This window comes from Panthera uncia, chromosome D4, assembly GCF_023721935.1.
Source record: "Panthera uncia isolate 11264 chromosome D4, Puncia_PCG_1.0, whole genome shotgun sequence".
Taxonomy (NCBI): Eukaryota; Metazoa; Chordata; class Mammalia; order Carnivora; family Felidae; genus Panthera; species Panthera uncia.
Genome location: NC_064807.1, coordinates 70,874,173 through 70,895,459, shown reverse-complemented (window position 1 = coordinate 70,895,459; position 21,287 = coordinate 70,874,173). Strand labels below are relative to the sequence as shown.

General features: G+C 42.8%; 1 protein-coding gene and 1 non-coding gene across 5 annotated transcripts in view; one reads left to right on the top strand and one right to left on the bottom strand.

The window, feature by feature from the left end:
- The window catches only part of SNX30 (sorting nexin family member 30), a 118,263-nt gene that overhangs the window by 20,329 nt on the left and 76,647 nt on the right, over positions 1–21,287 (bottom strand). For 3 of the 4 annotated variants that reach the window (XM_049636377.1, XM_049636404.1, XM_049636396.1), the window contains exons 4-7: positions 18,140–18,298; positions 13,947–14,142; positions 12,287–12,486; positions 1,421–1,507 (exon numbers count right to left, since the gene is read on the bottom strand). In XM_049636377.1, the coding sequence (XP_049492334.1) occupies positions 1,421–1,507; positions 12,287–12,486; positions 13,947–14,142; positions 18,140–18,298 (642 nt within the window). The remainder of the gene's footprint in view (positions 1–1,420; positions 1,508–12,286; positions 12,487–13,946; positions 14,143–18,139; positions 18,299–21,287) is intronic. The other variant, XM_049636388.1, reaches the window with a different exon arrangement.
- Positions 18,577–18,681, top strand: LOC125928067 (U6 spliceosomal RNA). Its single transcript, XR_007459548.1, has one exon. It is a non-coding gene; the product is annotated as a U6 spliceosomal RNA (small nuclear RNA).

Here is a 21,287-nt window from a genome sequence, read left to right as displayed (position 1 = left end):
AAGGTGCTAAGGTCAGGCTGCAGGACTTCATCCTGGCTCTCATACTTGCTAGCTGTGAGATCGTGGGCCTTGGTTTGCTCATCTCTCAAATGGGAATAATAACGGCTCCCGAACCACATGACTGTCGTATGGAATAAGTGAGATAAGGTAAAGAGCTTAGCACGTTGTAAGCGCTCGCACATCGGCTATTACTACTCTTGTCTTTACTCCCGGCTGGGGGAAGGAAAAGGCAACACATGGCAAGGACTAGTACACCAGATGCATTTTTACAGTATGATCCTCTATCTAGACCCAGAGCCCTGTAGCTGGGGGTATCTTAACTAAGTTCAATCAGTGCTTCTTAAACTTTGTGGTAAAGAACCACTATTCGGTGGCTTTTTTCCCCAACACGACAGAGCTGTAGACCTACTATGCATAACTAGTGTGTAGTTTGCTCCACATGGGCTAGTTTGACAACACTCATGCTCAGTGTTCAACAAGTGTCAAATTGCTATAAAACTGTTGACTCTCAGCTTCTGCACCTTTCCTGTCATGGATTGGCGACAGCTTATGGATGAGTAAGCAAACCACACTGGTGAGAACACTGATCTAGACTGTTCTTCCCTTTCTCGTCAATCCCGTTTTACAGACAGGAAATGCCCTTGAATGGCAATGCTGAAAGTCTTAAAAAAAAAAAAAATCTCAGGAAACAACAGAAAACTCAACCCCCCGTGCTTCCAGGAATTGCTGTTTCAAAGGGACACATGCACCCCCATGTTTATAGCAGCACTATCGACAGTAGCCAAAGTATGGAAAGAGCCCAAATGACCATCGATGGATGAATGGATAAAGAAGACATGGTATATATATACAATGGAGTATTACTCGGCAATCAAAAAGAATGAAATCTTGCCATTTGCAACAATGTGGATGGAACTAGAGGGTATGATGCTAAGTGAAATTAGTCAGAGAAAGACAAATATCATATGACTTCACTCATATGAGGACTTTAAGAGACAAAACAGATGAACATAAGGGAAGGGAAACAAAAATAATATAAAAACAGGGAGGGGGACAAAACAGAAGAGACTCATAAATATGGAGAATAAACTGAGGGTTACAGGAGGGGTTGTGAGAGGGGGGAATGGGCTAAATGGGTAAGGGGCACTAAGGAATGTACTCCTGAAATCATTGTTCCACCATATGCTAACTAATTTGGATGTAAATTTAAAAAAATAAAATTAAAAAAAAAAAGAAAGAAAAAGAAACTTCCAGAAATAAGACATCAAAGAGAACAAACAGGAAAAAATGACAGTGTGAACACAGCCCAGCTGGCACTGACCACCTTAGCTGTGTGGATCTGGGGACAAGGCTTCACTCAGCGCCAGCGAGGTGACTGCAGCCTTGTGGAGCCCAGCCCTCCCTCAGGGGCTCCCCTGACCTTGGGGCGGTCTTCCTTCCTCAGGGCCACAGCTTCTAGTTTGGCTTCGTACTCTGCTTGCACTTGGTCCCTCTTCTTCAGTACGCTCTGCGGGAGGAGAGAGGGGAAGAATGTAACACAGAGTTCACAAAGGAGCCTCCAAGACCCAGGCAGTCAATTCTCGACCCCTTTCCTCCCCCAAATCACGGCGCAGGAGGCCCAGCCGTGTGCTCCCGGGACAGTCTGGCTGTGGTGTGACACAGGCTTGTGACACGGACTCCGGAGGAAGTGGGGTGGAAGAGGGGCGGCCTGTGTTTCCAGCACAGTAACAGCCTGATACTGAAAGCAACTGAAGCTCCGGGCAAGGACAAGCGGGGGGACAGTGCCCATCCTCAGCCACACTGATATGAGGTCTCAGCTTCTCCGTGTGCAGAGAGGACTCAGCTGTGGAGCCTGGAGAGTGACAATCCAGGATGTTCTCTGAACCGTTCACGGAAAAGTCTATGTCAGGAGAGTTCTGGTCTCTGATTCACTGAGTTGATCGCTGGTGGACTGATTCGCTCATTGATCCAAGAGCCGCTCATCTGTCCACCCCTCTGGACCACGTATGCAAGGATCAAAGAGATACAGCCCCTACCTGAGGGGTTCCAGCGAGGGAAGAGGTGCATAGTACAGAGCTGCGTCTAGGTACAAGTCCAGAATCCCTAGAACCACATGGTGCGTCATCTAGAGTGAGTGATAAACGAGCTCAAATAGGGCCAGCCTAGCCTAGACAGGACCAGGATGAGGCAAGCCAGGTGCCCACGATGCAAAATTTAAGGAGAAAAATCTCTCTCGGGCCCCTGTAAGTGCAAGGTCGGCACCTGAGCCGAGCATCTCCCTAAATCTGTTCCCTGGGCATCTCCTTTGCCTCACCTGGTTCTGGCTCAGCTACTAAGACCACACTCGGTAGGACAGAAAAGGATGCAATCCACAGTCCAGAAAAACATCTGTTTCTCCAAGGGTTTCTTTTTCCTTGAGTGTAAGAAGCATGAACAGCAAATTAAGAGTGATTAAGAATCTTCTCGCCCACTACCTCAGAAGTCACAAAGCGCTATGGAAGTTTCTAATCTCATGCTTTTCCCATAGGCACCCTCCAGCACAGTGTGGAGTCAGGCCAGGAGGAGCCATTCCCTGGCTAGGCGGGGGGGCACCTTGTGTCCCTGATAATGTGCTAAAGAGTGAGGAGCAGCTGGACAGCTGAGTGCGCTCTGGGGGGAAACCTTCTCATGCAATGTGCCAGCACAGGCAAACTCAAGTCTTCCCCTGAAGCATCTCCTTTGAGAAGAGTTTTACCTTGAGAAGAACATGAGGTAAAACTTACAAGAGCTTATCTTTTGTTTGCCACTCATCTTTGTCCTGAGTGCTCTGAAGTTCCCTCCCCACACCCATCAAGCTTTGAGTAGGGATGTTTGCAGTGCTGTTTCACACAACTCTCTCCTGATGCTGGAAACTGCCCACAAGGGATTTTTTAAATACTTAAGAAACATATCAAAATAGGAATTTTATTTGGATCACGATTTGGAAAAACACCTACAAAAACTGTGCCTGAGACCCTGGGGAATGAACACTCCAGCTTCACTGGAGTTTATCAGTTTATCAGTTTACTGGATATTTGAAGAAATCTTAAGAAAAAATTTTAGGTGTGATGATAATGTGGTTCTTTTTTTTAAAAGAACACTTGTATTTTAGAGATATGTACTAAATATTTTTGTATGAAGTGCTCTGATGTCTGGGATTTGCTTTAAAATAATCTAAGGGGTTCGAGTGCCTGGGTGGCTCAGTCAGTTGAGCATCCGAGTTGGGCTCAGGTCATGATCTCATGGTTCATGGGTCTGAGCCCCGTGTCGGGCTCTGTGCTGACAGCTCAGAGCCTGGAGCCTGCTTCGGATTCTGTGTCTCCCTCTGTCTCTCAAAAATAAGTAAACATTAAAAAAAGTAATCCAAAGGGGGGCACCTGGGTGGTTTAGTCAGTTAAGTGTCCAAGTCTTGGTTTCACCTCAGGTCATGATCTCATGGTTGGTGAGATGGAGCCCCGGGTCGGGCTCTGTGCTGTCAGAGCCTGCTTGGGATTCTCTCTCTCTCCCTCTTTCTCTGCCCCTCCCCTGCTTGTGTGTGCACATTCTCCCTCTCTCTCTCTCAAAATAAATAAAGAAAACTTAAAATAAAATAAAATAAAATAAAATAAAATAAAATAAAATAAAAGTAAAATAATCCAAGGGGTGGAGAGCAGGTGGGCACAGAGCTAGAACAAGATGGGCCATGAGTGGGCAACTGCTCGAGCAAGCAGATGGGTATGTGGGAGATTGTTACACTTCCACTCTGCTTTTAGACGTTTCAATTTTTCCGTAATAAAAGAAAGTTAAACAATGGACATATAATACCAGTCATCCAAAATGCTAATAACAAGCTAATAATAACCACTTAACTACGATGACAACAGTGTCTGGAAGTTAAATCAGACACATTCTGTGGTTTGGCGTTCAATCTCTGTACTGGATTTTTTCCAGGAAAATACCGCAACGGTCAGGATCAACTGGAAAGCTCAACATTCCAGAGCTCATGCTCAGTCGTCGGCTGGTGAGACTGTGGGCTCACAAACCTGTGGGAGGAGGAAGAGGTAGTGCAAAAACAGCTCCCAACGCAAAAGGTCGGCAGCTACCAAAAAGCCTCCTCAAGTCCGGAAGGTTTTTGAAGCTTCAAATAGAGGAACGTTAGGATGCAGGGTTGAGGAGGCAGATGAGAGCAGTGAGGACTGCTCAGCCACACGTAGAGAACTGCAGAGCAGAATGGTTCACACTGTGATATGCCAGGGGCTGGTGACCCAAAGAACACCCCCCCCCCCAAGGGGGATTCATGTAGAATAATGAGTGTTCAGTAATAAGGAAAGATGCTCAAATGGGAATAAAAATCAAATACCCAACACAGCCCTGTAGCTAGGTTTTGGGTGGCCCTCTCAGAGAGTATTTACCTGCAGGCAGGAACATGAGTCCGACCTTGGTCCTGGTAACATGATTTCTGCTTAAATGATTGAACTTAGGCGGTCCCTTTTGATATGCTCTTTTGACACATTCATTCTATTGGAAATGGACCATTTGTGAGTTAAATTTTCTAGGCCATGTGGGTAATACTGAAACCACATATTTGCCCCTGGTTTTAAGAGATATTTGTTACAAAAGTTAACTTTTTTTGATTAAAAAAAAAAGGTATGTGTTACAGAAAATTTGGAATATAAAGAAAAACACAAAAGAAGGGGACATCTCATCTTCTGGGCACAACTGGTAACACAGTATGTCTTCACTCTCTAGTTTGTTCTCTTGAATGACTTCTTTGATGCTTCCCATTTCTGGGTTTTCTCTTCCTGGCACTCCTGTTATTCAGATGGTAGATACTGAGGTCTCTGGTCCTCTCGTTTTCAAACATATTTTTTGGTCTCAAATCCTCCATCTATCTTTTTGTTTCACTTTACAGGTGACTTCCTTCACTTCTAATTTTTTTTTTTCCATTTCTATCATGGTTTTCATTTCCATGAGCTCTCTGCTCTCTAGATACTAAAAAATTCTCCTTTTATTGTTATGACATCTCTTTCTGAAGATATTAATGATTCTTTTTTCTTGGAAATGTTCTGCTCCCTCAATGATGTTTCACTCGGTAGTACTTTTTTTTCTTTGTTTTTACTTGGTATTCATTTTAGAACCTTCTCTTAAATATTCAGTGACCTTGTCTGCCCACTCATCCAATAGGGAAACACTAAAAACCTAACTGAAAGCTCTCTGCATGTTGAGGGCTTGTTGACAATTCTCTACAGGGACGCTGCTGGGTCATTTCATTGAGGAACCTTCTCCAATACCAGTATCTTCAAGTTTCTTCTCTTGGTCTGTTTAGACTTTCTAGAAAAGGCTCTTCTAATCCTTGAAGGGAAGATAGAAGGCTGAGAGCCAAGCACAGGAAGATGACTAACGTGTCAACATTTGGTAATCTTTTACTTAACATCCTGATTTTAGGATTTTAGCCCCCATCCTCAACGGTGCCTGGGGTCCCTGTGTCCAGAGACCCTCTGTGTTACCCTCCAGAGAATATGTCTCCAGTTCTGGCAGAGTATAGAAGAGACAGTCACCCCTGTGTGAGGAAGGAGGTCAGAACTAGAAGCTCTAACTTCTTAAACAGATTCCTGGCTAATTTTTCTCTTCAGCTTTCTCTCCCCCAATCCCAGAGGTACTTACTTACTTAGCACTGCCAATTCTCGACCTTTTTTGAAGGATTCTATGATGTAAACAAGGTGGCCGCTTAGTTCCCCCCCCCCCCCCGCACAGTCAGCTTCAAAGGCAGCTTTTTTGAGGCACTTGAGACCATTATCCCCTCTCAATTTGCTTTCCAGTCCCCATTGTACTGCTACTATTTCCTCCCCTGCTGCTTTTTATCTTTGCAGCCTTATACTTCAAACAAAACAAAAACACTCTAGTGTTACCTTGGTGAGGTCTCATGAAAAAGAAGTTTATATATTTAGTCTGCCATCCCTGGGAATCTCAGATTTTTAATTTTCACATATTTTTCTAACTTTTTGAAACATGTGAGATCATGTGCATTTCTACATCTTGCTTCTTCATATTTTCAAGAAATCAGGCCCTCAATCTATAATTACTTTTGTTTAGGAAAAAGGACTCCCCCCCCCCCAACTCAATTTTCCAGAAAATCTTCATCCTTGCTTTCTTTTTCTTTTTCTTTTCTTTTCTTTTTTTATTCAAGTTAGTTAACACACAGTGTGGTCTTAGCTTGAGGAGCAGAACCCAGTGATTCATCTCTTACATATGACACCCGTGCTCGTCTTAAAAAGTGCCCTCCATAATGTCCATCACCCGTTTAACCCATCCCCACACCCAAAAGCACTACGAGTGACCAAACGTAAAGCCTAATCACTTGACTCATTAGCTCCACCTTGTGGCTTGTAAGGAAAAAGGTAGGCAGACTGCAAAAAAACACAAATAACTGACATTGGAAAAAAGCTATCCTGGAACATTGTTGAAAGTATCTCCAACTCAAAGAAAAACTCTGTCTTTAAAACCAGACTTCTGCATCTACATCTCACAACTCTAATCATGATCACCAATGACCCCCATGTTATTGAATACAATGGTCACTATTGATCATGATCCTTCTAAAAACTTTTCTCTTGGCTTCCTCTACTTTTTTTCTTCTACTACCCTACCAATCCTCTGAGTCTCCTTTTCCACTTGTTCCTCCTCATAATTAGGTACTGGGCCACTAAATATTGTCATGCCTCAGGGCCAGACCTAGACTATTCACATGGAGCTCATCTCACTAGATGGTCTACTCCCCTCCCATGGACTTAAACACCATCTATTCGCAAATGACTCCCAAATTTCTATTCTCACTCTGAATTAAATTCATAACCAATTGCCATGACATCTCTACTTTAATGACTAATAGGCAGTTTTGCACTCAATATGGCCAAAACAACTTGATTCCCAACTGCCCAATCTATTCTGCCCCGAACTTCCCCATCCCAATGAACAGTAACCACTGTCCACCCAGTCGCTAAAGCCAAAAACCTAGAGGTCATCACCAATCCTTCCTTTTCTTACTTCACATTAATATAGCAGCAAGTTTGGTTGGCCCTTCATTCAAAATCTACCCAAAGCCACCACTGTAGCCCAAGCTCTACCACCATGGTTATCTGCCACATGGCTCCCTGTGACGGTCTCCTGAATGTCTCCTTGCCTCCACTATCATTCCCTACAACCCATTCTCCACATTGTAGCACTAGCTGTCTGCTTAAAGTAAAAATTGTATCCTGTCATTCCCCCGCATAAATCCAAACGCCTTCCCTTTTGTTCCTAAGATTAAAATCCAGACTCTTGCCAACCATGGCCTTTAAGAAGACACTACTATGCATGTCCTGGCCCCTACCTACCTCTTTGACCTTGCCTCCTCCCACTTGCTCCCTTGCTCACTGGACTCCACTCACACCTGCCTTTCTGGTCTGCAAAGACCACCAAGGTCATTTCTGCTTTAGGACCTTTGTACCAGCTACTCCTTCTGCCTAAAATGGTCAATTCTCTGGTCCTTGCCCAGCTAACTCCTACGTGTTGATTCAAGTCTGCAACCAAGGCCACCTCCTCCATGTGTCTGTTCCTTACCATCCTCTTCTGACCCTCACCCTACCCTTGTCACTCAGCAAGACCTCTGAGATAAGCATGCTCTTTGAGTTGTAGATAAACCCATTTTTTAAAAATAACAAGATACGCGACATACAATCGTTATAGAATTATTAATGCTCCAAACTGACATGTCAAATTCAGTTAAACATTTTCTGACCACTTTTCTATGAATAAGGCAGTGGGAAAGAAGACGGTTCTACCCTAACCTTCTTAAAGCTTCTCCTACCCATGTCCTGGTCATAAGGATGCCAGTATTCAAAAGGCACTGCCCAAAATTTGGTAAGGACTCTAAGATGTTCTCTTCCGGTCTATCACTATCCTAATTATGTTTTACACACAGTCTATAGGATGTGAAATCCCATATAAGGGCTCACCTGCACATATCTTCAGGGTGTTTAACTTGAGTCTTGGACCTGAGGGTAACTTTGGTACGCCTCCCTCTTACACACTGTTCACTCTCTCTCCACAGCATCCTTGAAATACATGACTTCAACCATCTTTCTAGTACAAGCTGTCGTCATCGTTCACTGAACATTGTTCATCTGTTCCACAGGGCCTGATAACAACCCCACCTTTTCTGTGCTTTCTTTCTACCTCCAAATGGAACAGAACATACCCAGCCACAAGTGCATTTAAAGAGAGATAATTTGAGACTCAGCCTTGACAAGCTGGAACTGATCTGGTTTGCTTCTTGGCCAACAGTAAAGACGCAGATACCAGGTGACTGTTCCTGAGAACTGTGGCCATGGAACAGAGTAAAGATTTATCAGTGGGGCTCTATTCCTTCATCTATAAGGTAAACAAGAGAGACAAGATGATCCCAGAGACCTTTTCAAACTCAGAGAGGAGCCTTGACCGTAGCCCCATTAGGAGAGCCTCAATGATCTCCAACATTTTCTTCATGTGGGAATCAGCTGACCCACATGTACTTCAAATTCCTAAGGCCCAGGCCCCTGACTCCAAATGATGAGGACGAATTCTCACTTTGATCCACTCAAGGCCATCATAGAGAAACAGACTGATGAAACATCAACACACCAAAACCTCCACACCAAAACCTCCCCGCCAAAACAAAACTGGAAGGACTTTCTCAGTCCTGAAAAACATCCAGCCAAACACATCACAGCCAGGCCTCCAGCAAGCTCTCTACTGCATGTTTAGTTTTCATGTTGAATAGCAAAGTCTATCCCACTTACCTCCAAAATCACAAAGTTAGTTTGGAAATGGAATCATATAACTCTCTCAGAGGAATAAAACTCAGCTAAGAGGGGTGTCTGGGTGGCTCAATCGGTTAAGCATCCAACTCTTGATTTGGGCTCAGGTGATGACCTCACGGTTTGTGAGTTCAGGCCGTGCATTGGACTCTGCACTGACAGCACAGAGCCTGCTCACGATTCTCTCTCTCCCTGTCTCCCTGCCCCTCCCCCATGCTTGCTGGCACTCTCTCTTTCAAAACTAAATACACTTAAAAAAAATCAAGCTAAGAATTCTTAAAGAGCAGCAATATCATGAGACAAAGGCAAGGGAGCCACTTAAGACACTTATTCCCTTCTCCCAATGTCCTTAGACTTGGCCACATGAACCTTGACAATCCTTAGGAATTTGAAATAGTTGAGTGTTGGTCTAGCCCTGCATGGAGAAAATGCTGGAGATCATGGACCCATGTAATCGTGGCATTGTCATCAAGTGACTCCTGTCTTACCCAGACCACTCTGCAGAGACCTTTTCCTGTTGGAAAAAAGGGAGCAGGTGACCTTGTCTCTTTATACCTGGGCTTAGCTCAGCTCACCGATGGGACAGAGCTAAGGTTTCAGAGACCTCCAGTCAACACTTCCTCCTTCCTCTGCCCTTCCCAAAAAACACTGTATACACTCCCATTCTCCCAGCCTGAGTAACCTGATTATATGTTTTCAGGCTCAGTGAATAAGAAACTCAATACATATGCCTCATACACGGGGTGAAGAAAGAGAGCAAACAAACAAGTGTTTCTTTGATGTAGAACTTCAGTTACTCACATAAGCTTGTATCTCACTATATAATTATATTCTAATAAAGACACCAGATAAACCTGTGCTAAATGACAAATGTGAAATCCTACTTCAAGTACAAATATATATTAAGTACTAACATACTTGCCAAGTGCAAGAACAAAGTAATTTGTATTGTAATATCCCAGGACTGTATGCATCAGATTTTCAGTCGAGCAAGGTTAAGGGAGGATTTTTGATGGAGGATGTGTCTATATAAAAGACAAATTCAAAGATACCCCAAGGATTGTAAAATTTTATTTTTGTTTACAAAAACAGATACTATTAACTTTACAAGTAAAGCAAAATATTCTGGCTCATTTTAAGCAAGTCAGGATGTCTTTTTTTTTTTTTTTTTTTTTTTTGTGAGATATAATTGACATATAACATCATATAAGTTCCAGGTGTCCAGCATAATGATTGGATATTTGTATATATTGTGAATGTTCCCCACATAAGACTAGTTAATATCCATCACCACAGATGGCTCTAAATTTGTCTTTGATAAGAACTTTAAGATCCACTCTCCTGGCAACTTTCAAATACACAATACCGTATTATTAACGACGGTCACCATGCTGTGCATGACATCCCATGACTTATTTATTACTTATAACTGGAAGTTATAATGAAAGTTAGAATTAAATATGCAATGTGAGGGTCTCAGTAGAAAAAATGCAATAGAGAAAAATGTGTAGGAAATTCGTGGAGTCAAGAGCCGTGGTTTTCAGCCTCAGTTCCGATAATTACCAACAAAACTGCCTCAGGCTAATGATCTCACGTGTGAGTTTTATCCTTATCATCACCATACCTACCGTCATTTCCACCTTACTGATAAGAAAATTCATATCATTTCCCTGCCCACTGTGAAAGCCAGACCCAATCTTGTCTTTTTAATTAAAGTGTTTGTTTCATTAGCAGTTTTATAGAGAGTATACAAGAGACAGTGAGTCATTCTAGCAGGAACGGTTTCCATTGTCCACAACGTAACATGTATCAAGAGCCTTAAAAGGTTCAGACCTGATGAAACAAAATGGAATGTGGGTAATGGGTATATGGGAGTCTGTCATACTATTCTCTTTGCTTCTATATATGTGCTTGAAATTTTCCATAATAAGGGGTTTTTTAAAAAATTTTTTAAACTATTTGATTCATTACCTTTTACTCCTCTTCTTAAGGTATAGAATACTTTCATATTACCATGATCTTTCTGGGTTTCCATTTTTACAACCCAAAGTTGCCTGATGAGTTTCTCTCAAGAGATTCTTGTCAATCCTCTCTTAAAGGGGTGTCCTAGATCTGTCCCAAAGACAGATCAATAAACCAGAGGTCTCCATTGGGAAGGAGGTAGGAGGCTACTTGGGATGTTCAACACAGAGCCAGCCACATGTCCTTTTCTGTTGGTCAGGAAGCCTGACACTTTTGTCTAACTGATGCCACACTGTAAGAGTCCCTGTAACTATGCTCTCAAACTGGTTTAAGTGCAGGCTGGAGTAGTTACTAGGGTAGGCATTAAAGCATCTGACCCCATCCTTATTTTGCATGGAGAATTTGAGGTTGGAAATCATTTGTCCTCACAGCTCCTCTGTCTTTTCTCATCCCTTGCTGTTAGATCAAAGCCATTCTGATTCTTATTCCATTTGTACATCATCCACCTCTCCCTTTTTCTTTAAAATCTTCTAAAATCTTATAACTTTCATTCTAAAATTTTGTAGTGATATGCTGTGGGTTGGCTCATTTTTCATTTCTTTTGTTGGGCAATCAGCATGCCCCTTTTTTAAAAAAAATTTTTTTTTACATTTATTTATTTTTGAGAGACAGAGAGAGACAGAACACAAGTAGGGGATGGGCAGAGAGAGAAGGAGAAACAGAATCTGAAGCAGGCTCCAGGCTCTGAGCTGTCAGCACAGAGCCCGACGCAGGGCTCAAACTCACAACCGCAAGATCATGACCTGAGCTAAAGTCAGACGCTCAACCGACTGAGCCACCCAGGTGCCCCCCTGCCTTTTTTTTTTTTAATTTTTTTTTTTTTACAGCATGCCCTTTTAATCTGAAAACTCACATCCTTCAGCTTTGGAAGATCTTCTTGTATTATTTATTTCATAATTCCCTTCCATCAGCCTTCTCTGTTCTCCCAGTTAGGATTTCTTCTCAGATAAATGTTGAACCTCTGAGATTAATCCTCTATGTCTCTTACTCTTTCACATTTTCAGTATTTTCACATTTTTGTTCTACTTTCCAACTACTTGGTTTCCTTATTTTACTTTCCAAGATTTCCTCAACCTCATTTTTCGACTTTACTCCTCAATTTCATCTCAGCAAGTCAGATTTTAGTTTCCAAGAGCTCTAATTATCCAATTATTCTTTTTCCATAGCATCCTGTTCTTGTTTAGTACATGTTATACCTCCACGAACTCTCAGAGAACATTAAGAGTTTCTTCCACACTCTTTTCCTTCATTTAATTCACATCCTTGTTTCGCCACGAGTTCTATTTATATGCCTATGAGGTCAGTCCATATGTGTGATCCTACCCACCCATGAAGAAGGAAAACTACACTACGTGTGAATAGGCAATAGTTACTTTTTGAAAATGACTAAAACAAGGAACTTACTTAAGTGCACGAGAAGTGAGCATGCTTACCTTCATAGAGTCAGAGTATAAAATATATTCCCTGAGCACAGGTAGAAAGTCTTCTGTCATGTCATCCGTTAGCTCTTCCAAGGCCGTCGAGCAGTTGCCAATGCAAGCTGAGACGCCCTCCAGGGGCTCAGCTAGCTCCCCTTCTAATGCACTCCACGTGGAGTACACAGGCCCGTATTCTCTCAGCTCTACAAGGTACTCTGAAGGGGAAAAAGAAACTAATTAAGCCTTGGCTGGTAATTAAGACAATCACTGGTATCACTGGTATTACTGACTCAGTAACAAGAACTCCCTATAGTCAGATGTATTTCCTTGGCCATTCACTGACCTGAATGTGCTCTCCTTTAAACACAACATTGTTTATAATTTTTTTAATCTCTAAATACCCATCTTATAGTTAATATCATAACATCACCTGACTTTACCCCATAATGGGAATGCCATGACTCTGGATAATGGGGACCACAGTGCTTTCTGGGGGAAGTGGTAGGAGCTACATCCACCAACCATCTTCAAAAATAACCACTCACCTACTCATAGAGTGAAGACGGATTTTTAGCAGCAATGGGGACAGAGTTTCACATAGGTTTAGGGGGATGTTTTTAAAGGAAAGAAAAACCAGTCACAATGGAAAAATAATGGGATTTTAGGAAGTATTTTGATATGGATGTGGTCTTACGTAGGCAGAATTACTCTCACTCAGAGGTAACCCCAACACCTTGGTCCCATCAGAATTTATTCCACATGCTCCTTAGAGGTGGATGGTACCAAAAGCTATCTCTAGCACCTGCAGGCCATAATACCATCAGTGGGTAGAGGATAATGAAAATACAGGGAACAAGGGCACATGTCAATTTATTTACTCTCAGAAAGAAAATCTAGCCCATCATTTGTCACCAGGATTCTTGCCTTTAAAGCAAAACGTTGTTGCCATTTTTTAGTAACCAGTGGATGGCTGCTGCTGGAGAATTCTTTTCAATATGTGTCAGATCTTGGGCCAGCATGATTGTCAACACTGGTCTGATCTCTCTGGTCTCCACATGTGTGAGAAGACAAAAGGTCCTAACATTCTGGGATACAGAGAAGCAGGTGACCACAAGAGGGCTGGGGAGAAAGTGGTGGTAACAACTTGGTAGGTTAAAGAAAGGTCTGACAAGTCCCCAGGTCAGGAAGAGTGGGTCTGAAATGAAGCAGGGGTAGGGCAGATGAGTCAATTTCAAGTTGAAGGCTCATCAGGATCATAACTTTGGCAAACACAGGTCTCGAGGCTGTCCTTTTGAACAATCTTTCTGGTAGAAAAGGTACCAAAGTTTTGCTTTTTAAATTATCATTCCTATGAATGAAGGGAAGTTGAGTCAATGTCTCCACTTTTAAAGCTAAAGTTGAGAGAGAAAGAGAGTCATGGAAAAGCCTGGAAGCTCAGAAGTGGCTGTTTGCCACGAAAGCAAACACAAGGCTGAAGAGCAGGGCAAAGGATGGAGCGCAAAATTATAGTCTGGTCACAACGACCTCCTCTGCTCCCTGTATTTATTTATTAGTTTTAGAAGTGAAGCACGGCCTCGTTCTGTCGTGCCAGTATTTCTGCAGTTTGATTCTGCTGAGCACACATGAATGCGCACACGCACCCTGGGCACGACCAAGATCTCGACAAAGGGCTCACCTATTTCTTCTTTGATGATCCGCTGGGCTATTCGATCAATGGTTCCCAGTTTGAGTGCAAAGGTATCTAAGTAGTCGCCTATGGCTGCAAACTCCAGAGGTCGACTCCTCAGCTTATAGCCTCCGGTGACGTGCTTGACGGACTCGCCCACTCTAGACAGCAATGCCATCCCCTGCCTCTTGTAGGCGTTCAGGTCCTAAGGGTGACACGTTAACAGACAAACTCAGTCACTCCCACAGCCAGGATTCGGTGAACCAACTCCTTTAGGTGGTTTCTTCTTGGACGTGGAAGACTCCGGAAACAAGGACCCGAGTTAGAGGACTGACCACGTACATAGCAGTACTCCTCCCCTTGCCATTGGAAACACCAAGCACACAGGTGTGTGCTTTCAGCAGAGCACCTGAGCATGCTGTCCTTCAAACTCAACACTGTTTCTAACACAGATGAAGATGAAGACGAAGAAGACAACGAATTCAAAGATGCAGAAGAAGTCTCTTTCTCCCATACAAAATATCCTAAGTCATCTTTAGGAACAAAATTCTAGAGCTGAAATTCATTCCATTCATTTATTTATATCTCAATCAAAGCCATATAAAGAAAGGAGGGAGAAGAGGGTGAGCGCAGGAAACAGCGACAGAAAAAGCAGTGCAAGAAAATCCAAGCCAAGGATACATGTTGTAAACAACAAAACATTTTAGGGCAAAACAGGAAATACATTGAGCTACATAATCTACTGTATGTAAATTTAAAGAGCATATTAATCTATCAGGTCAAATAAACTTCCTATCATCAAACTCCAAGAGGAATCTGTAGCATCTCCAGATTGTTCTATGTCATGCCTTCAAAAATGGTTTCATGGGGCACCTAATGGCTCACTCGGTTGAGCATCCAACTCTTGGTTTTGGCTTAGGTCATGATCCCAGGGTCATGGGATCAAGCCCTGAGTCCGGCTCCATGATGAGCATGGAGCCTGTTTAAGATTCATTCTCTCTCTCTCTCCCTCTCCCTCTCTCTCTCCCTCCCCCCTTGCTCTCTCTTCCCACCCTAGCCCTCCCTCACTTGTGTGTGCAGGTGCTCTCTAAAAAAAAAATTTTTAATGGTTTTACAGATCAGATGTCTGTTCCTTATATCCACCCTCAATACAAACAGAAAAGTAATTCCCAGTCCTAGTAGGGCATGTCTACAGGGAGATAAGGGAACATAGCACAAGGCCATTGCTTTCTGGTCACCTCGTCTGATTTAGGGATAGAGCAGAGAACAGGGAATAGCGGTTAACACAGCTGTCCTCCCATGTGACAACACACAATCACACACAATCACAGATTCCGATCTTCATAAGTGTCTGAAGTATAGTCTGCTCCTTCTTCTTTATGCAGCCAAAGCCTTCACTTTTGCTCTTGATCCCACTCTTTCCTAGCTAGACTTCGCCCACAAGCAAGGCTCCCGCCCCATCGGCCACTCCCTCTCCTGTCTGTATCTTCAACTTCTAATCCTTGAGTCTGTAAAATACGCCAGGGCTCACCCATCTTCAAAAAGGCAGCAATTTCCTCCTCCACACACCCCCGTCCAGTCTCTCCTCTTCCTTTTGAAGTCAGGCTACCTGAGAGAATGTTCTTCTAAAGATTCCATCTCCCCTTCCAACCTCAGATACTCTAGACGAAAACATCCCTGCAGACACCAGGTTTTCACAAGATCGTAACTGAAGCCTGGCAGTTCTTGGCATTGCTTCTACAATATTTTTTGGAGTGGGGCTAGATCCAAAAGGGCTCGGTGGACTGCGGAAGCTCTATTTCAAGTAGAGGCTTAAAAGAGAACCCCCAGTTAACCAAGTCAATTCATATACAGAATGAAGCTATTTAGTAGCAGCTGACTGCTGCACGCATTCTGCCAAAGATGAAAAACACTTATTCGAACACGCTTGATACTGAGCATCTCCCCTACCCTCTCCGAGCATTACTGGCTTCTTTGTAATGACGCTTCCGGTTTGCGACAAGATCGGGTCATCCCAAGAAAGAGGAATACCTCTTCCTTCGCTGTGACAGAACATGTAAAGGGTTTGCCTAAGAACAAGACCAAGGGAGGAGGGCACTTGTTGGGATGAGCACTGGGTGTTGTAGGTAAGCGATGAGTCACGAGAATCTACCCCCAAAAGCAAGAGCACGCTGCATACAACGCATGTTAGCTAACTTGACAATAAATTATAAAAAAAAAACCCAAAAAACAAAAAAACAAGACAAAGGTTTTCAAGGTGTGTTAAAAGGTGGAGACAAGAGAGGGGGAGGTGGGGAGTCATTGTAGTTTCATGTCACACAGTGCAGTACACTTTCAGGCTCACAAGATGAATAGTCGTGTGTGTGAATATACTTAACGCCACTGAAGTGTGCATTTTTTAAAATGGTTAGGGTGGTAAATTTTAGATGTATTTTACCACAATCAAAAAGAAAGAAAAGAAAAGATGGGGGTATTTGGTACATTTAATTCAGCAGGTAGAACTGAATGAGGGCTAGAATTGGTTGTTTTAGAGCCAATGCTCTGCATTCGCTCGCGTGAAGTTGGATTTTGATTAAGACGCTGAAGGACTTTTTTTTTTTTTTTTACATCACCTTTCATACTGAATACCATCCACCACACGCAAATCTTTCCGCTTTATTTTTCACATAGATTCCTAATGACCCACGGTCCGTGCATTCTCTCCCATTGTCTCTCTGTTCAGTAAAGATGACCAAGACTGAGGCCTGCCTGAACAACGACCTGATACGTGGGGGAGGCACTGAGCTGCACGTGTGGAGAACAGGATGGATTTCACTCTGCATATGAGCTGAAAGAACTATATTCGAGGAGCTGTTCACCAAGAAATACTTATTTCGAAACAGAACATGGGTTTGACATGGGCGGTGGGGGACAGGCCTCTGGGAAAAAAGAGAAGATGAATGGGAATGTCATCAATGAGGCGAAAAAATGTCACCTGAGGTTTAAAAAACAAATACTAAAGGACTTTGTCATGTGGTTTCCATTGTCTGGAGAACGGCACCCTCTCTAAAATCTTTAAAATTGACTGATGTTACCTGTAAATATTTCTCAATTTTGCCATTTTGAGAAAGAAAACTGGGAATCCTGGAGCCTCGACACCCTTGCCAACATGAAACAAACTACCTGTGGCCTGAGTTTGGGAATATGATTCACGAAAGTAAACAGATGGGGCCGCGAGGAGCTGGCATGAGAGTGTGAGCCTGAGATCCCATTTCTGTAGACATTGAGGGCAGAGTGTGTCAGACTTCCTGCCAGTTCTGCCAACCGGAAGTGCACAGAGAAGCCAGTGAATGACCAACCTGGGTGTGAACACACAGAATCCGGCAACTATGTGGGACCCAAATGTTTCTCTGGCAAATGCTTGGAAAATGCCCACCCAATAGGAATTTGGCTGCGGGCAAGCAACACTGAACTAGTCTTTGTCAGGCAGTCTGATTTAGAGCGGAAGTTCGGCCTCTGGGGCCTTAAAGACCTAATTTTAAATCCCAAGTGATGCCACTTGAATATGTACCAATTCCCTGAACTTCAGTTTCCTTATCAGTAGAATGAGATGTTGAGTAACCTCTCACAGGGTTCCTGTGAAGAACATCTTTATCAAACACTCATTAGATGTTCTTTCCCTCAGGGCCCACTTGTTGGTCAGAATGGCCTCACCTATTGAAATCCCAAGAAGAATTCAAGGAAACACTTATCTTTGTTTAGGCAAGTGAAAATACTTCCTCTCTGCTGCAGTGGGGGTGTTTCTCCTGAATTCTAACATGGAAACCAGGATGATGCAAATGGACACCAAAAAAATAGAGGAATTTGATGACATCCACTATAGTGGGCCATTCCCAAAGGTGGTTTGTGAGAGAGCAAAGCAGCTTTTAAGAAAGAGCCCAAAGAGGGGCACCTAGGAGACTCAGTCAGTTATGCATCTGACTCTTGACTTCGGCTCAGGTCATGATCTCATGGTTCTGGAGATCAAGCCCGGTATCAGGCTCTTGTGCTGATGGTGTGAGGCCTATTTGGGATTCTCTCTCTCCTTCTCCCCCTGCCCCACCCCCTCTTCTGCATGCTCTCTCTCTCTCTCTCTCAAAATAAATAAACTCAAGGAAAAAAAAAAAAAAAAGAGCCCGAAGAATGCTAATTTGGGGGAGGAATATGAAAAATTCTGTTCTTACCTTAGCAGTAAGGAAAACATTAAAGTGTTCATTGAAAGAGAGCACAGGATGATCTGTAATTCTTTTTAGGAATTTATCCAAAGCTTTTCTTCTGGTCTCCACAAACTCTTCTGAAAAACGATCTACAACACCCTTCACCACAAACTTCTCAGGAAGCGGCTATGAAGACAGGAAGAAAAATATTCAGAGTAATTGATAAGACCGTGGAAAGAAAAACCACAGGCTAGCAAATAATTCTTGGGACTCATTTGTCCAAGAACATATTCCTTATTCAGTTGGCTCTTTAGGTAGGCATCAATAGAAACATTTCTGAAACACAGAGATGGAGTAAATCACAACTATCCTTCTCAGTTTTAGAACTCAAGAAGTAAGATGCTAGAGAATAGTCCTTGGAATACAGCAAACAGTCAGTCAATATTTATCCAGTAAATCCAGTCATGCTCGCTTCAGCAGCACATACCCTAAAATTGGAACAATACAGAGGTTAACATGGCCTTTGCACTAGGATGACAGTAAATCCGATAGTATGGCTATCTACACATTGCTTAACACACAGGGGGTACGACGAGAGAGTCAGGGCCGGAAAGATGGTCTAAGGAGAGAAGGCAGACAATAACAATCACACAAAAATTTATTTAAATATATTTAAATATATTATTTTAATTAAATATATTTCGATTCTATTCCCAGTTCAAGGGGTAAAAGAACTTGATGAATGTGAAATAAGTACATTAGGCAAACCCTTGTAGCTAAAATATACCTTTTTTAAGCCAATCTTTTGTGTAGGTGTATGCTTGAAAGTTCTTCTTCTTTTTTTTTTTAATATATGAAATTTATTGTCAAATTGGTTTCCATATAACACCCAGTGCTCATCCCAAAAGGTGCCCTCTTCAATACCCATCACCTCCCCTCCCCTCCCTCCCACCCCCCATCAACCCTCAGTCTGTTCTCAGTTTTTAAGAGTGTCTTATGCTTTGGCTCTCTCCCACTCGAAGCGCTTTTTTTTTTTCCTTCCCCTCTCCCATGGGTTTCTGTTAAGTTTTTCAGGATCCACATAAGAGTGAAAACATGGTATCTGTCTTTCTCTGTATGGCTTATGTCACTTAGCATCACACTCTCCAGTTCCATCCACGTTGCTACAAAGGGCCATATTTCATTCTTTCTCATTGCCACGTAGTACTCCATTGTGTATATAAACCATAATTTCTTTATCCATTCATCAGTTGATGGACATTTAGGCTCTTTCCATAATTTGGCTGTTGTTGAGAGTGCTGCTATAAACATTGGGGTACAAGTGCCCCTATGCATCAGTACTCCTGTATCCCTTGGGTAAATTCCTAGCAGTGCTATTGCTGGGTCATAGGGTAGGTCTATTTTTAATTTTTTGAGGAACCTCCACACTGTTTTCCAGAGCGGCTGGACCTGAATGTGAGACAGGAAACCATCAAAACCCTAGAGGAGAAAGCAGGAAAAGACCTCTCTGACCTCAGCTGCAGCAATTTCTTACTTGACACATCCCCAAAGGCAAGGGAATTAAAAGCAAAAATGAACTACTGGGACCTCATGAAGATAAAAAGCTCCTGCACAGCAAAGAAAGGTCTTAAAAATGTAATTTCCTGGGGTGCCTGGGTAGCTCAGTTGGTTAAGCGGCTGACTTTGGCTCAGGTAATGATCTCACAGTTTGTGTGTTTGAGCCCTGAGTTGGGCTCTGTGCTAACAGCTCAGAGCCTGGAGCCTGCTTCGGATTCTGTCTGTCTGTCTGTCTGTCTCTCTCTCTCTCTCTGCCCCTCCCCCACTCATGCTCTGTCTCTTTCTCTGTCTCTCAAAAAATAAATAAATGTTAAAATTTTTTTTTAATGTAATTTCCGTTGCTCTTACCCCAACAAATTTCTCTGTAATATTTACTTTGAGCCAATATTGTGGGCAATTTAAACCTACCTGGCTACTGAGGGATCTTTGAGCTTTGACCTATTCCCATAGTAGCTTGATTAAATGCTTGATTAAAGGCCTTTCTCGTTACTGCACTCACAGGGAGACTGCATGTCTGCTAGTGTGCAATATGAAAATGTTTGGGGTATGAAATATTAAAAGAACGTTTGTATTAAAAATTGGGCAAAAGATTGGTAGACATTTTTTTCAAAGAAGACCTACAAATGGCCAACAAGCACTTGAAAAGATACTCACATCATTATTCATTAGGGAAATACAAATCAAAACCACAGTGAGATACCATTTCACACCCATGAGAATGGTCATAATAAGGGAGGGAAGGAAGGAAAAACAGCAAAACAAAGAAAAGAACAATGTTGGTGAGCATTTGGAAAAACCGGAACAAGCATTTACGTCCACACCCCCCTTCAGCCCCATATTCTGACCATATAGAGTTTTTTTTTTTTCTTTTAAATTATAAACCCTCAGGGCACCTGGGTGGCTCAGTCAGTTAAGCATCTGACTCTTGATCTCGGCTCAGGTCATGATCTTACGGTTTGTGAGTTGGAGCCCCATGTCAGGCTCTGCATTGACAATTTGGAGCCTGCTTGGGATTCTCTCTCTCCCTCTCTCTTTCTGTCTCTCTCTCTCAAAACAAATAAATGAACTTTAAAAATAAAGAAACCCTCAAGTTCACGCACATACACACAAAAACAGACACAGGACCTCACCGACCCCAAGAAGCGGAATCCTAAGGTGTTTGGAGTGGGGAAATCAAGAAGCAATCCAGATTTAGAACCCTTTCAAAGACTTAGAAACTGGCAACATCAACACCCCTAGAATGCAGCACTTGAGATATGAGGGGATCCAAAACCCTCAACTTGAAAGGGCTTTGGAAAGGCCCTTTAGGGTATGATTTAACTCCTAAATAAAGACTGTGGTTCCATGCCTCCTGGGTTCATATCCCACCTCTGCCAAGCTTTCTGACTTCGGTCAAGTTCTGTCATCTCTTGGTACCTCAGTTTCTTTGTTTAAAAAAATTAAAAAAAAAAAAAAAGCTAGCAATAGTGCCAGCCTCTTGGTGTTGTTATGAGGATTAAATTAGCTACTAGGCTGAAAGTGCTTTAAACAATTCCTGTCACAGAGTGAACACCAATAACAGTGGCGGGGGGGGGGGGGGGGGCACGGGGGTTCTTTGTTGTCAGAGTGGCAGAAGCTT